This window comes from Pezoporus wallicus, unplaced genomic scaffold, assembly GCF_028554395.1.
Source record: "Pezoporus wallicus isolate ANWC-B61680 ecotype Strahan unplaced genomic scaffold, APGP_CSIRO_Pwel_v1 contig_6923, whole genome shotgun sequence".
NCBI lineage: Eukaryota > Metazoa > Chordata > Aves > Psittaciformes > Psittacidae > Pezoporus > Pezoporus wallicus.
In genome coordinates, this window is record NW_026637289.1 from 1964736 (window position 1) to 1981329 (window position 16594).

Below are 16594 nucleotides of genomic sequence, written 5' to 3' on the forward strand. Positions count from 1 at the left end.
GATAGGCAAATCTGGTTCCAAAAAGCATAGCGAAAGGTCTCCTTGGGTGGTATAGGTGGGGTGCGATTCTTTCTACATTGTCTCTTCTCCAGACTAGTTCTGCGTGTGTTCTCAAAGGAGACAACGGCATTATGTACGGTGTGCCCCCAAGTCTCCGGACTGGAGGCTAAGGTGGACCACTGATGGTAGTCAATATGGCCAAGGCTGAGGTATTGTTTCAAGGAGTCCTTACATCTCTTCTTTGGGGCACTTCTCTTTCAGCAACTGGTGGCGAGTTCACTGTAAAACACAGTATTACGGAGGTGGTGATCCTCCATCCTAGAAACATGCCCTGCCCAGCACAGCTGCAATTTCAGCAATATGGCCTAGATACTGGTGACCCTTGCCTGCTCTAGGCGAGTAATATTTGACACAGTCGGCCCAATGGATGTTTAGAATTGTATGGAGGCAGCACTGATGAAAGCGTTCAAGGAGTCACAGGTGATGGCGGTAGATAATCCATGATTCAGACTCATATAAAAGAGTAGACAGTACAATGGCTCTATAGACACTGATCTTTATACTTTTCTTCAGGTGTTTATTGCACCAGACTCTTTTATGGAGTTTTCCGAAGGCTCTATATGCCTTTGCTATTCTGTTGCCTATCTCTTTGTTGATCGTGGCATCCGAGGAAATAATGCTTCCCAAATAGCTGAACTGCTGAACTGACTTAAGCTCTGACTCACCAATGGTAATGTGGGGATGATGATAATCTTCTTGTGGTGCAGGTTGGTAGAGAACTACTGTCTTCTTCAAGCTGACTTCCAGCCCAAAAAGCTCAGCTGCCTCCGCAAAGCAAGATGTTAAACACTGCAGAGCTGCTTCTGTGTGGGCAACAAGGGTGGCATGGTCAGCAAAAAGCAGTTCACGGACAAGATGATTTAGGGTCTTAGTGTGGGCCTTCAGTCACCTTAGATTGAATAGGCTCCCATCGGTACGATATCGAATATAAATGCCGTTTTATTCATTGAGGTCTACTGTAGCTCTTTTGGGCATTATGCTGATGAAGACTGTGAATAAAGTTGGTGCAAGAACGCAACCTTGTTTCACACCATTGGTTATTGGGAAGGGCTCAGAGAGTGCATCGTCATATCTGACTTAGCCTTGCTGATCCTCATGTAACAGAATAATAATTTTGAGGAACGTAGGGGGGACAACCTAATCGTTCGATGATCAGCCACAGGCCTTTTCTACTCACAGTGTCAAAAGCTTTGGTGAGGTCAACAAAAGTTACGTAGAGCCCCTTATTCTGTTCTCTACACTTTTCCTGCAGTTGTCTGAGAACAAATACCATGTCTGTGGTACTTCTATTAGCTCTGAAACCACACTGACTTTCAGGTAGAAGTTCTTCTGCGACAGTGGGTACTAATCTGTTCAAAAGTATTCTTGCACGAATTTTTCCAGCAATGGAGAGCAGAGTCATATCTTGGTAGCTTAAGCAGTCTGACTTTACACCTTTTTTCTTATACAGAGTGATGATGATTGCATCATGAAAATCTGATGGTAATTTACCTTGTTCCTAACAGCGCACAACTAGCTCGTGAAATTTAGCATGGAAGTACTAACTTAGAAAATAACACTGCTACATCTACAAGAAGCACATGAAACAGTTTCACCTACATGAGACTACCAACAGAAAATATGGCATCCCCATTGATTTATAAACTAGGGCACAGGATAGTAATTTCTATACTTAAATACAGATCATGTATGCTTGTATTATTTTATTTTTAATTCTACTTGCCTTCTTTCTACTTAAGGAAATAGTGATCAAATGTAAATAAGCGTAAACTTGCTCGTAGCTACCCCTGGCTATACAACTATAAGATCTGCAGAAAGTATTAACATATACCAAATTCACATATTATTATTGGTGAAGTCATACTCCCTCCATATTCTGTATCTCTGAAAGAAAATTTATTAACTGTTGACACTGATTTTCTTAGAAAGCTCAAACAGTACTGGTTTTATTTTGCATACCAGGAGACACTTGCAGCACAAACTTGGTCATAAAGAAGAAGGTATCATCTGAATAGACAGGAGCACTAAATGTCCTCTCAAATAAATGTTCCAAAACCATCACAGGTAATTTCAACAGTCTGGTTTCACAACCCATAACTAATTTATCTATCAGTTCTAGTTCACAAAACATGTTTCATTCTTTGACCGTCTAGTTGCACTAGGCTACATTTATACCTGACCCAATTTTTAGCCAAAAAAACTAAGACGACAGCTGCCGTTACACAAAAACAGATGCAGTCTCTCCTCCTCTGCACCAGGTCGTAGATGGAGAAGCAGGCACCAGCAGATAAGGGCTTCAGCAAAGGGAGAATGTTAGCCTTTCCCCTAATACACCCTATTTCCTCCCCTCCAACAATGCTACCATTTCCAGAGCAGTTCACCACCTACTGCTCAGAAATCTGGAGAGTTGATTACCATGTTGAGAACATGAATAGAGCTAAGCATGCTGCAGAGTAGCATGAGATGAGTTTAATAGGAAGACAAACAGTTTCCCTCCTACCTGTAAAGCCACACCTGGGTAACAAAAGCAACTTCCCAGACTATAGCTTCTCATGATTCTCAGACCTTAGTGCTCTGTTCAAGCTCATCCTTCTACAACTATTTAAGGCAACTGTATTTCAACTTTACTGGAGATATAAATGCATGTTACTTTATTGCATACCAGAAGTACAAATGAATAAATTATTTCTTCAGTACAAACAGTAAGTATGTTTATTTGGTCTGCGTACATTACACAGGAGGGCAATTACAAGTATCTCTCAACTTTCAAATTTCTACTGAACAGAAAGAAACTTTTTCCAAGGTTTTAACTTTAAACAAAGAAAACTTGGGGGGCGGGGCTGGGAGGGTATTAAAAACACTCTTCACAGATGTTTGAGACATCTGCTGTTGACTACGTGCTTTGGTAAAAGAAAGGAGAAAGCCATGACAGCACAAACTAAACTCCAGAAAAATCTACTAACTGTTCAATTAAGCCAAATAAAAATCATAGCTCTTGGAAAAATAACTACACACAAATGAAAATAATCATCCAGGCAGGAATCCCACACCTGAACTATTCAGCTGTAAGAAACTGCAACACACGAAAATGTCTTCAATATTTTTACATACTTTGATACATTTCAGTTATTTTTTTTTACTTTCAGGATTAAGATGGGTTTATTTAAATAAACTTTAAGATTACATAAAAAATAGGAAAGATTTAGCAAGTACTTAATCCAAGGTGTTGTATTTTTAAAAACCAAATTACATCAGCTTTTAGTTATTTCTGCTGACCTTCAATGTACACCTTTGAGACAAACTTAAATTAGCTGATCTTCTGACAAGCAGTAATATAAGGACATTAAAGTCAGTTCATATGACTAAATGAAATTGAAAAGCACTGTGGTACTGCAATTTATTTCTCAAGATGGGTTTACTCTGGGATGGCAACATCACACACTGCCACTGTTGTTCGCCCAGAGCTCTCAGAACATGTAACAATGAAATCCTGATTTATGAAACTAGACATCTTTCAGTTCTTCAAAACACTCTGGAAGTTTTTTCATCCCAGCACTCTCTGACATACATCAGACATCAGTGTAGCAATTACAGTGGTTTCAAAAACATCCCCAATTTCATTCAGTCAGTCATTTCAGAAGTTTCAACATGTACAAATACATATTGTAAGAATGTATGACTTCAGTGCACACTTCCAAAAAGAATCAGACTACTCTTGCTGGCAAGACCTTTTCTAAAACACCTCCAACAGAAGAACTGTTCGAACGAAAACATTCATCACAACTGCTTCTGAATACGCTTTTTGTTTCACCTCAAACATCAACACACTAAATTCAAGCCTATTAACCCAGCATTTTCCTTTGGAATAGTTTTCCCATTGCATTGTTTCTTTTATAATAGGGAAAATAAAGTTTCGAAGTTAAATACCATGATTTCTAGTTAACCCCAAGTATGTTTTGCAGTGATCACCTCATTTCAAAGAATTTAAGAATGCTGCACCAAAGCTAGCCTTGCGCAAGGGCTCTTCTGAGCAAAGATCAGTAGTGCTGTGAAGTCATACCTAATGGTTTTACAACATGTAATCAAAATAATGTCTCTCCTATGACTAAGCTGTCACAAGACCAAACTCATTTCCATCAGTTCTCTAAAGGGGACCCACATGAAATACAATAGCTTTCCTTGACTTCAAGGATTTCTACAGCATCTCATATCCATGCTCAATGTGCCCACAGGATGAGCATTTCTCATTCTTCCCAGTCTTCAGTCAACTCAAGCTGATTGAATTAAAAACATTATAGAAAGTTCTTCCTTTATACCCACTCACTTGCACTGACAGTCTCACAACTTAACTTGAAAAAATATAAAAATAAACTGGATTTTCAGATTGTAATAAATTAATTTTCAAAGGAAAGTCATTTGAAAGCACACACAACCTCACGGAAAACAGCTGTAGATTTACAATTTTAGACAATTCCTGAAGGAATTTCTAGAGGTGTATTTCAGTTTTACCTTGAAATGCACTGTGATGCTCCAAGGAAGGGCTGTATTTGACGCATGGAGATCAAACAACAAACCAATTGGGTAATGCCTAAAAATGAAGAGATATTAAATGAACGCAAAAGCTGTGCATTTGTTTTACATATAACAGTTAATACACATGCATTTACATTAAAAAAAAATGAATAAAATTGTGGGAGTCAAACAGCTAACATTCATTATTACTTATTCAGAAAAGTTATACAGACAGGTATTAAGTGACTGACAGTTTCTGGCGGAATCAAGTTTGGAGTTTATATGTTCAGTGTCTAAACCAGTGGTCTCCAAGCTGTGCCCACAAACCACTGCTAGTTTTGAAAATAGCATAAATGGCCTAACAGATGCTCTGTGGAATCCTTCAAAATAGTATTTTTAGTTAAGAAGATTGATAATGGTAGGAATAGCTAGTCTGACAGAAAACACATGCTTCCAGATATTTGCCATAGGTTTATACTGTGTTGACCCTTAATGTCTCTTCCCTCTCCCACTTGTCATCGTGGAAAACAGGCAGAGAAATGAAAAATTAACATTATCTGTGAGAGGGCTGAAAGAAGACAGTTCAAGATGAAATCTGTAACTTTACTATCAAATTAAGAAGAATGCAAGGGAGGAAAAGATTAATCGGAGTTTTGCATTTCAGTGGTATTCGGGATTAAAGGAGATATATAAAGAAGCTGCTTCCTCCAAATATTCACTTCTGTCTTCTTACAGCTTTGTCTCCTTTAAATTCATTAGAAAATACAGCCTCCAGCAATATAAGGAATATGTATCCCATACACAAAACTTCCACAGCACTCCAAAATGGTCTTCCTGCAATTGTCTCACAAGCAGACAGCAGCAAGATTTTTCATGTATGTTTTGGGTTTTTTTGTTTGTTTTTTTTTTCCTCATTCAGCATACCAAGCTCCATTCTCTTACTTTTCAAAAATCTTAAACAGCCTTACTAGCTTTTCATCCTACAAAGAGATAAACACACACTTAACTGTAAACTCAGTAGCTTCACTGAATTAAATGAGACTGCTCACAGGAAGAGAGCCAAGAACGTACATAAGATTTGAAAGTCCAGAGAGCAATAACTGAGAGCTCCTCTAAAAGAACAAGTGCCAAGCCAATTTCCTAACCTGCTGAACGCTCACGCAACAGTCCTTTAGCACCCTCTACGGGTGAGCTAGCCCCAAAGGTAAGAGAAAATCACCACAACAGCAAAATAAAAACCGAAACAGTGCTACGATCCTTGAACCTACCTATTATATTTGTGACTTCTTAAAAGAAAGAATAGGGTGAAATATTAAGAAAGTACCCAGAACTGTGTTTTCCTGACAAAAGGAATAAGAGTATAGATAATGCATATCCAGATTTACCCAGATTCACTGCTAATGTTCAAGTTTTTTACCACTAAGACTTTTTACTACTACCTATCAATCATGTCTTGAATACTTCAGGGATTCAGCAAGAATTCCATGAAAGAGTGGTTTTACAGGTGAGCTAAGTAACAAAATTCAGATTTCCTTTGATAATTAGATGAATGTGAAAAATGACTTTCAGTTACTTTCAATTTATACAACAAAATAGATAGCTACAAAGGAAAAAAAAAAGCATCACTTCTTGACCTACCTCTATATTTTCTACTCAGATGAGATTACAAAATGAAGTTTCTGTACTCCAACTTTCTTTGGTAAAATCCTTGTGCTTTGCACAGTTGATAAATGGTTTTTATTTTGAAAGAGGCCAGCCCTAAATTAATTTTGTTCCACAACACATGGAATTAATGAAGACAGCAGAGCACAAGAGAAATAATTTTCCATTCAGAAGCACAGCCTTCCATTAAGAGTAAAGTTCAAATTCCAGTTCTCACACACTGGCATTTAATCTGAAGCCAACAGAAGCCCCAAGTAATGCCTGTACATAATGCCATGTTTCACCTTTTTTTCTCTTTTTGAGATACATTTACAAACATTTTTATTTTTTATTCTTATAGTCTATATAACAATACTGAAGCAGCTATTTATATTTCCCTGACAATAAAACCTGGTTTCTTAACCAGGATAGAGAATTAAGGGAGAGACAAAGAAAGAAGCTGAGAAGAAAAGAGGATGTGGTCAATCTCTACATGGAATAAAAACGCCCAACATCCCCTCACTACAGTCTTAAGTGTGTATCTATCTACCTTGTGCTATGAGCTAGCATTGCCTCATCAGAGATCTTGCTTCAAGTAATACTGCTGCAATGCTGTTTCTAAACTTCTATTTGAAAAACAGGCATTGCAAGTAAAGAAGTACACAAATGCTCTCTAGAACCTACAGCAACCAGGAGAAATAAGGAAAAACAAAGAACTGCTGAGGGAAAACATTCAGCCCAGAAAGGTATCATTTTGAAAAAATACTGATGTTGAAATCAAATTGCTTTTAATTAGAGTGGGAGCCAAGAACAGGCAGACTGTGCAGAACTTTCTCAAAGGAAATAATGGGAAAAAATAGAAAAAGGCACATGTCTAAGAGACAGCAAATCTTTTTCTTACGAGATGCTAGAATAAGACTGGTTCTGCAAAGTCTTCAATCTATAGAAGTATAAGAACACCTTGACTGCCAGCCATTGTCAATTTATTACAGCTTTTATTATTATACAGAGGTGGCTTCAGAGTGTGAGAGAAGTCCTAGGAAACAGGATGTTTAAGTACCTAAAATCCTTTCAAAAGTAAGGAAAATTAATTACTATTTTTCTAACAATTTCTTTCTGAACCCAGGACAGAAAGTCACAGCATCAGCTGGTAGGTTGTTTTCAAACCAGAATAATTTACTGTGGTAATTCAGTAAGATATGTCACATGGACTGATAAATTCATGACAAAAAAAAAAAAAGAATCCTATGCTCCAGAACTGTCTGCGGTACTATCAAGTATCAAGTGGCCAAAATCAACATCAGAAATATCAGTCCCTTACCAGCAGCCAGAGCACTGAACCTATACTGTAGTTACAGGCGGAGAAGGAGCTTTCCTCCTGTTGCTAGAAGTCACAGGCTTCCAGCCCTTCCATACCTAAGGAGACTACTTTCCAATCCAATAATAGCAGACTCAGCCTGCATCTCCTTCAATGTAGTTGTAAGTTTAGGCTCCTGTAGCTGCAGGGTCTATGAGAGGATTTGATCCAATTCCATTTGTAGTCTCTGATGTTGCACAGACTGATGATCTCTTCCTTTAGTTCGCTACCATGGTGACATAGACCCTCACCCAACACGCACCTCCTGCAGACACATTCCCTTGCCCCATCAACCACAGTGGCAGGCCCCTGGCCTGCATAACTCCACATACGGAGAACTTCATCCTCCTTCAGGAGCCTGGCCTAAGTGCTCCAGACTGGTGCTCTCAAACAGTGTTTGAGACTTCCTCAAAAATCTCACTGGGAAACAGAAGAGATGCAGTTGAAGAGAGATACGCTACATAACAACGAGGTATGAAACTGCACAGGCTGTAAGCAATACGACCTCACAAAAAAAATAATTAGAATAAGCGATATTATTAGCAAGTGCTATTTGATTCTGAATGCAAAAGTTACACTGAAGAAGAGTAAGCATTAATGGTCACTATTCTTTCCCTACAAACCACTAGCTCTACCCAATTCTCAGTTCTGGTATTTGGGTTTTCCGTGGAACAGGCTCCAGCTATTTTGGGGATTACCATTCTTCTAAAACAATGGTTTGCAAATAGCATTTTCCTTAGAAAAGCAATTCCACTGAAATCAGTGGAGCTATTATTGTTCCTGGCAGAATATGCTTAGATTTTCTGAAAGATCAGAGCCTTAATTAGCATATCAAAATTATACTATTCATTTTCATGTCAATGTTAAACGAGTTTACTAACTCTTCACTTGATTTTACGATTGTAATTTATATTTTCATTCTACACCTATATTCTAGGTTGGTTTTTGGGGTTGGTTTTTTTTTTTTTGTTTGGTTTGTTTTTTATTCTAGTTTATACATCATGGTATTTGAAAACTTACAAAAAATACAGATCTATTTTTGGATGAAGTAAAAAGCTTCTCTTTCCTTTCTTGTTACAATTTTAGTGATAATTTAGAAAGCTTTCTCCCATTATCTACCAAAGATTACGAACACACTGGAACAAACTTGGTACCTGTATCTGTGACTCAAGGTCGCTATGGCCCACAGACAAACAAATTATTGTTAAATTCCAGATAATTTAAATAGATGTCTAAAGCTGGTTCTGTTAGTGTCGAAAAAGTGAAAACAATTTTTCTGCTTCTCTGTGTATTTTCCAGGCTTATACTAGGTTGGTCTCAAAGAAATAAGACTAAAAGAGATCTTCTCCATCATCAAGTCAAGAGACTCCATGATATGATGTTTGCTAAGCCCAAGACAATCCAAATTCAAGAAGCTAAAGTAGTCACTGGTAGTTTTCTTTCCTATTATAACAGAAGAAATGAAAAGAGATATAAAAATCTCCTCTTCAGCATTCAAAATACTAAAAAATTTCTGGAGAGCTGATGCTATCTATACAAAGCTAGCAAACACTGCAGCTCTCAAAATGTTTTGTTTAAAACTCTATGGCAGAAATAAAGAAACAAAACTGATGAACAGATTTTATGAAAATTAAGTAAATAAAATAATACCAATCTGATGCCCCAACCTCTCAGAAAAAAAAATGTATACTTCTAATAGACCACGTAAGACAGAACAAAAACAGAATCAATAGCAATTAGTTCAATAAAGTTGAACTAATTGCATTCAAAAAGGACCTGTGCATCAGTATTAGATTACCTGTTTTATAGTGCAAGCACATACCACACCCATGAAAAGTGAAGGTTATGCACATCTTTTATTATCTTTTTATATACACTATTTATTTTCACACTCCAGAAATACTTCCTATCTCTGTTACTAGGCACCTTTTAACAAGGTAGAATAAGCTAAACGAAGATTTATTTGGTAATTCTAAGCCAAAAACAGAGACACTTTGTATTACAGTAACCACTAGACTGCCTTATACATACAGTAAGTATAAGCATAATAATCACAAGTATGTTCAATATTAAACCTTATGTTTTTCCAAACAACATGCTTTTCTTACTCTCCTCCTGCCACCTCTAAAACCCAATGGAGTGATTAGTTTAGGAAAAGTACTGACGCTGTGCTGAACATGGGAACCCTTTACATGATAAACTGAGCAAAGGTACAAAGTTAAATAAACTCACCATTTCAGGGGTGTGCCTTCATATTCAAACCAAATTTCATTAACTTCCTCTTGTCTCATAACTTTCTGAAAGTGTTTCTTCACTTTGTCTGTTACCAATGTCAAGTAGCTTATCCTCGGCAAAAGCAACTGAAATAAAAAAAAATATAGAAGCTTTAAGTATAAATACAATTTACTAAATTAATAAAAAAATACTATAAAAAGTATGCATATTCATAATAAAATTTCAGCTGAAATTCTCTCCCTAACTTAAAGTAAGACGTCTTTTAGACGGTTTACTTACTAATGGTCAATGAAAGCCTATGAAATTATGTACTCAGAAGATGCAGAATAGCAGCATCCCATGCACTAACACAAAAGACAGAAAAACAAGTTAAGTTCTTTATTCTTTCAGTGTGGTGGGAGAGAGAAGGGTGGAAATTAATTCACACTTCTCTATATTTCAGCAAGCCAAAGAATTAAATTTTTAACTTTTTTCATATAAACAGTTAGGAACATGTTCTAACTTCTTCTATATAACTTGAATATAACAAGCAACTGTGTACCAGCTATTATTTCCAAATGGCAATTCTTGTAAAGGTTGGGTTTGTGAGGTTGTTTTTTTTTTGTGGGGTTTTGTTTATTTTAAGAAAACTAGCTACTTAAGAGTTTGGTTTCCAAGAACATTTTGTATTTCCAACAGCTGGCAATTTCCATCATCTTTGCACTGGGTTTGCCAATTCAACGTGTTAGTCAAGACTACTATGATTTTTCCACTGTTTAACTTCTGTCCAGCTACTGAAATCAGAAATAAAACTATCAATATTTTATCAGTTGAAACAGAAACCTTCTATAGCTTTCCGGCATACATTTTTTTTTTCCTCAAGTGTAATGTTACGCACTATCCCAAACAGAATGCTGTGTTATTTTTATTTGCAAAAACCCTCCACCTTTTCCTTTTTGCTCTTTTTTTTTTTTTAAAAAAAAAGCCTCGTGCCTAGTAAAACTGATTGAGTAGACTGCATCAATCACAATGAGCAAAGACTAACCTCCCTGTAAAATAATATTTAGCTTTGGAATAGTCATTTTAAATTAATATTATTCACACTGTACACTTATTTTCATTTCCTAATTGTTAATTAAATAGATGGGTCTAAGGAATAAATAGAAATAAATTAGATTTTGCATATTTAAAGAAAGACAAACATTTGTTTTCCACCATTCCTCATAACCAGTACTGTTTCTTAAAATATTTTCTTTAGAGTATTACAGATAATGCTAGGCCTTAGGTGAATGTCATTGTACAGACATTCCAAACTATGTAAAGATATATTCTGCGTAACAGAAAACTTGATCTCTGCTGAAACATTCTTCCAGAATCATTCCAACAATTAGACCACATTTTGATATATAAATTAGATAATATTTTCACCACAACACTAGAATATTTATAAACATCAGAAGAAGTATAGAGAAGAAATCAAGAAGTAAGCTCTTACAAAAGAGAATGGGTTTATCTTTCAGATAATGTTGCGTTAGATTACTAATCTGCATGCATCTGTGAAACAACTAAATTTTAGGATTATATAAAACTACAAAAGATGAAGACTCACCACTATCACAGTCATCAACTCAGTTAACACTTGATAATTTATGTACTATATGGCTTTATTTTTCCACTATCATGTATTTTCTACCCTCTTTGACAGGCTGAGAAAGCTGGGTTTGCTCAGCCTGCAGAAGAAAAGGCTCTGGGGAGACCATATAGAAGCTTCCAGTATCTAAAGGGGGCCTACAAGAAATCTGGAAAGGGACTTTTTACGGGGTGAATGTAGTCATGTAGTAATAGGATGAGGGGTGAATGGCTTTAAGCTGAAAGAGGGGAGAGTTAGGTATTAGGAAAAAAATCTTCATTATGAGGGTGGTGAGACACTGGAACAGGTTGCCCAGAGAAGCTGTAGATGCCCCATCCCTGGCAGCATTCAAGGCCAGGTTGGATGGGGCTTTGAGCAACCTGGTCTAGTGGAAGGTGTCCCTGCCCATGGCAGGGGCGTTGGAACCAGATCATTTTTAAGGTCCATTCAATCCAAACCATTTCAGCAAGGTAATTAAACACAGCCTTCACCGAGTTTGAGATCATTCACTTTTTAAAACAAATCACATACATGCTCCAGTGAGAATTGTTTGGTATCTCAATGACTTGAATGACAATATTATCCTTTATTAACCTAATTCCACGTATCTACACCGAGTGTTCTTGAGACAACATAAACCAGCCTATCCCAACCAAATCCAAATATTTTTTTGTAATAACTTCATATTATTTCTGTCTGATATTTACAGTTAAATTAATTCTGGTATATTCTGATATGAGACCTGTCTGGACTGCCTCAAATGCCGGTTTTTAACATGGGGCACATCCATGCAGGATTTGATAAATGTATTAGAGCATTACTGAGTGCAACAGTGTTTGACATAACCCTTTAAACTGCATAACTTCCTCTGTAAAATACTTCAGTTTGCAGTGTAGAATAACAATGCAGTTTCTATTTTAACACAATTAGCAATCACAGACAATACCAAACAGCACTTAACTGAATTTAACAGAACATGGCCAGCACTCCCAGTGGGAATCCTCGGAGCACAAAACCCAACAGTTAAGCAGGTTAATGCAGACTGCCTATTTTTATGAGATGCTGAGCATTTGCAGCATCTACTGAAATCTTTTCAGTTTTCCCCTTCAATGGAAGACATGAAAGGATCCAATTCTATCACTTTCCTAGCTTTAATTATTCAAGAGATTTACAAATATCCGAAATCTGTTAAGTGAGACCTTTAGAAGCATAATTCAAATATATTTTCACTTTGTTACCCCTTTTAATTTTTGTTATCCCTTTTAAGACTTCTTCACCAGTTGTCCACACTCAGTGAAACACACCAGTTGACACAAAACATTTTTACCCCCAAAATTCTGTAATTATTAAATGCTATTACTATTTCTAGAGAAAAGTTAACTAAAATATTTAGGGGAAAAAAAAAACCAAACCTAACCTTAATGTATTTAACTATATGCTGGACTTTGGTCAGTCTTTCCAACAGCACAGACACATTGTTTTATAGAGGCCTCTATATGAAGACTGTAATTTTACATGGCAGTTTACCTTCTAGACTATTAGACACTCACAAGCTTCTCCAACACTTCAGCCATATGGCAAGAAGCCTTCCTTTTAAGTAAAGCTGTGTTCACCAGAATTACACCTCACCCACAAACACTTTCCCTACTAACTCCTAAACCAGTCCATGCAGGCCAACGAGCCTATACCGTTTCAGCCTTTGGCTACCCTACAGCAACAGTTCTTGATGCTGGGAACAGCCATGATTCAGTGGTAATTCCTGGTTTCAGCCTGAAATACCTAATAAAGACAAAACAAAACAAAACACACGATCATATGACAAGATATATTAATCTAAATTAATGTCATTCCACTAGATCAGATTTGCTCAACTGCTTTTTTTTTTTCTTCCCCAGATAACCTTTGATCAGTAGACTTTGTGCTACAGGTTAGAACAATGCCATGAAAATCAAAAGCATCCAACAATCCAAGTAATGTACAACTGCAACCTGAATGTAGGACTGATAGATCACTACATTATACTCCAAAATACAGAATGCCCATCATAAATTATACAACCTACAGTACTGCATGGGCAAATATACAGACAAGGTAGCCCAGTAAAGGCTAGTCCCTTGGGCATAGTTCATTCTAAGACCGCCTTCTGCTTTAACTTCATTCTTTACACCTGACAAATCTCAGCCAATGAGTACTCTGCTTCCCGTACATATTTTATTTCTAACTCTTGCTTGCACAAAGAGGCAGAGAGTACACCATTTTAAAATAAAAATCTTAACAATCTTAGAACTAGGGACATATCAGATAGTTCAGCAACAAAGGTAGTTCAACCTAGCTGTTCCTGATTTTGCTTCCACTCCAAACACAAGCATTTATAGGAGAGACTCCACAGAAACTTGACATATGCATTTCCAGTGTTAACTCTGCAGAAACCTACCTGGCTTGACTACAGGAAGAAACAGAACAGTAGTATCTCACCTGAGCTACTTGGTTTCGATGTCACTACTCTTTCCAAAAGATAAACAAGCTCATTTTAAATGAGTTCTGCTACCCCCGTAGCAGTAACATGAGTGCCGTAACATGATCACTCCTGTGCTGCGCTAATACACCTAACAGACAAGGATCTCCTGTCCCATCACACACACCAAACCAAAATCTGTCACACAGATTCTGGATTGTTTTCCTAACTCCATAACCCTTCACATTCCAGGTCTACATTTTCCTCCACCTTCATAAAGGGAGTTCCTCATACCAGAGTATGAGTAACTTTTTCTCCTCTTAACCTGACGATGCCAGTATTTCCCTTGCATGCAGCCTTCCCACTTATGGAAGGCAGTCTGGAATACAGAGGTTATATCTACATTAACAAGTACTGAAGTGTGGTAGAGATGACATGAAAAGCTGAGCAGTTGGTGTCAAGGGCTGGGAATGTTCACTACATCTATTTTTTTTACTTCAGTTTTGGGGGGTTTGATGGCTTTTTACTTCAATTTACCTCCAGTTTGATCCCATACACTAAATGTCCATTAGGAGGACTGAAGTACTTCTGCTTCAGCTTCACAGGAAAATGATTCAGCCTGTGGGCTATGAGACTGCTGTGTGATGCAAACCTGGGCACAGTAAGTGGAAAGGATGAAGACTTGCATCGAAAAAGCACTCCAGATCCAAACAAAAACATTAATGTAGATGCACTCTGAAACCATAAGAACTAAACCACAATTTAAAACTTAGAATGCTGTTCTACCTATTACTAGTATAAATCCTTGATCCCTTTCAAGAAGCTGTATTATCAGCTCCAACATCACCTGAGAAAGTAAGAAGACAAAATTTTAGAACTGTGATTTGTGAATAAACAGATTTTGCAACAACAGAGAATCATACAGATCAAGACTGCATGTCTCTATACTTAAACACATACTTTTCATGTAGCTCTTATACAATATATGCATATATATTTTAACATATATATATATATTAAAAAAAAAATTGAAGACTTCTGCAATAGGTCAACCAAATGAAATAAAAGTGCTTCTGTTTTTACCAGTGGGGAAACTGAAACACAATGATGAGCTCTATTATCACTGAATGAAAATCATTAATGGTTTATTATGTTTAAAAAAATCCACTGAGTGCACGTAAATCAGAAACTGGTGACATAAAGATGCTATCAAACACAGAAAAAAAGTATTTCTACCCAGCAATATTTTCAAAAGGAGTAGAATAGGCTATGACAAGACTTAAGGACTTCAGGATCACATAAAAAAATCATAGTACAAGATTTTCCTCCAACATCCTTGTTACATTTCAAATTCAAGTTTCATGGAATTAGCTAACATTCTCTATCAATCAAATATCTGTTAGCTGCTGAAAATGAAAACTGCTGAGTACACTCAGCATAGTGTAAATACTATGTGATTACAGAAGGCACTTCTAGTTTACAACTCACATACATCATGGACAGCTAGCAATCCAGTTCAGGCACTGTACTGTTAAGATATTATAGCTACTTTTCCTGCTTCTGAGCTAGGTCTCACATGGCTGTTAGCATTTAAAGAAAACAAGCAGAAGTCATCCATGAGCAGAGATAGTGGAGCAAGTGTTCATAATAAATTCGTGTTACACAAGTGACAGACCTAAGTTTTTAAGACTGCACAAAGCTCTGATTGAAGTTATTTCTGCAGTACAGTAACAGAAACCAAAAACATAACCCTTTTTCTGACCATAATCCAAGAACATACAAACTCAGGTAGAACCTCCTCCTTTTACCTAATTACTTGCTCACTTGATTTTCACATTTAAGATTGTAATTATCTGTGATAAGTTTCTCTCACTAGTGAAAGAAACTTAAAAGTCTTGAACCTGTTGTGAAGACAAATGAATCAGGCAGCATGTCCACTCAGTTTACTTTCAGGAGACACCTGGAATAAGAATAAAAAAGCTGTGGGGTTTGTTGGTTTGTTTTTGGCTTTTTTTTTTTTTTTTGGCAGGGGGGCCTGGCTCACAACATATAGTAGCACACATGATGAGAATGAAAGGAACAAACATAGCTATGGCACTGGATTTTTTGCGACTATCTTCATTATACTCACATAGTAAGGTTCAGCTTCCCTTTCAGTTATCTCATCCTGATACAGAGTGAAACAGGTTGGTATTCGTCCAAACCACACATCTCGAAGCACATCTTTGTCATCTGTCATTCTTCCAATGAATAGCGAAGCACATGTAGGTCAGTTTGTTTCTTCAGTTAGAACTGCCACCCCATTCCCCCCCCCCCCCCCAAAAGAAACAAGTCAGCACAGCTGCAAATGAAATACAGCTTGTTAAAGGTTCTCCCATAAATGCACTCCTGCAAGCATGATCGAGGCTGTCACTCAACCCTTAAATGCAGTTTTCTACAGAGGATGGGATGAGCTGGGGCCTCTGAGTTAACACTTTCCTAACTAGGAACACACGGTGGATGACAAGTAAATGTGCATTTTGTAAGCGTGCATCACTCCCCAAACGAGGGGGGAAAGGGAGTGCCCACGTCACCACCCTGCAGTAATCCCATAGCTCCCGCACCCCGGGGAGGCCCCGGCCCGCGGGCACCCAGCAGAGCCGGTGCCCGCACAGAAACAGGAGGTCGGGCAGTGGAGGAAATAAGCAGGTCTGTCGCCTGCGGGGCGGCAGGCCAGCCCCGTAGG

General features: G+C 37.4%; 1 protein-coding gene across 2 annotated transcripts in view; it reads right to left on the bottom strand.

The window, feature by feature from the left end:
• The window catches only part of ATG5 (autophagy related 5), a 78999-nt gene extending 62567 nt beyond the window's left edge, over positions 1-16432 (bottom strand). Inside the window, exons 1-3 of one of the 2 annotated variants that reach the window (XR_008971597.1) lie at positions 16001-16432; positions 9803-9930; positions 4570-4648 (exon numbers count right to left, since the gene is read on the bottom strand). Coding sequence is in view for 1 of the 2 variants with exons in the window: in XM_057404695.1 (XP_057260678.1) it covers positions 4570-4648; positions 9803-9930; positions 16001-16108 (315 nt within the window). In the remaining variant the exon portion in view is untranslated. The remainder of the gene's footprint in view (positions 1-4569; positions 4649-9802; positions 9931-16000) is intronic. The other variant, XM_057404695.1, reaches the window with a different exon arrangement.
• Between the last annotated feature and the right edge of the window lie 162 nt (positions 16433-16594).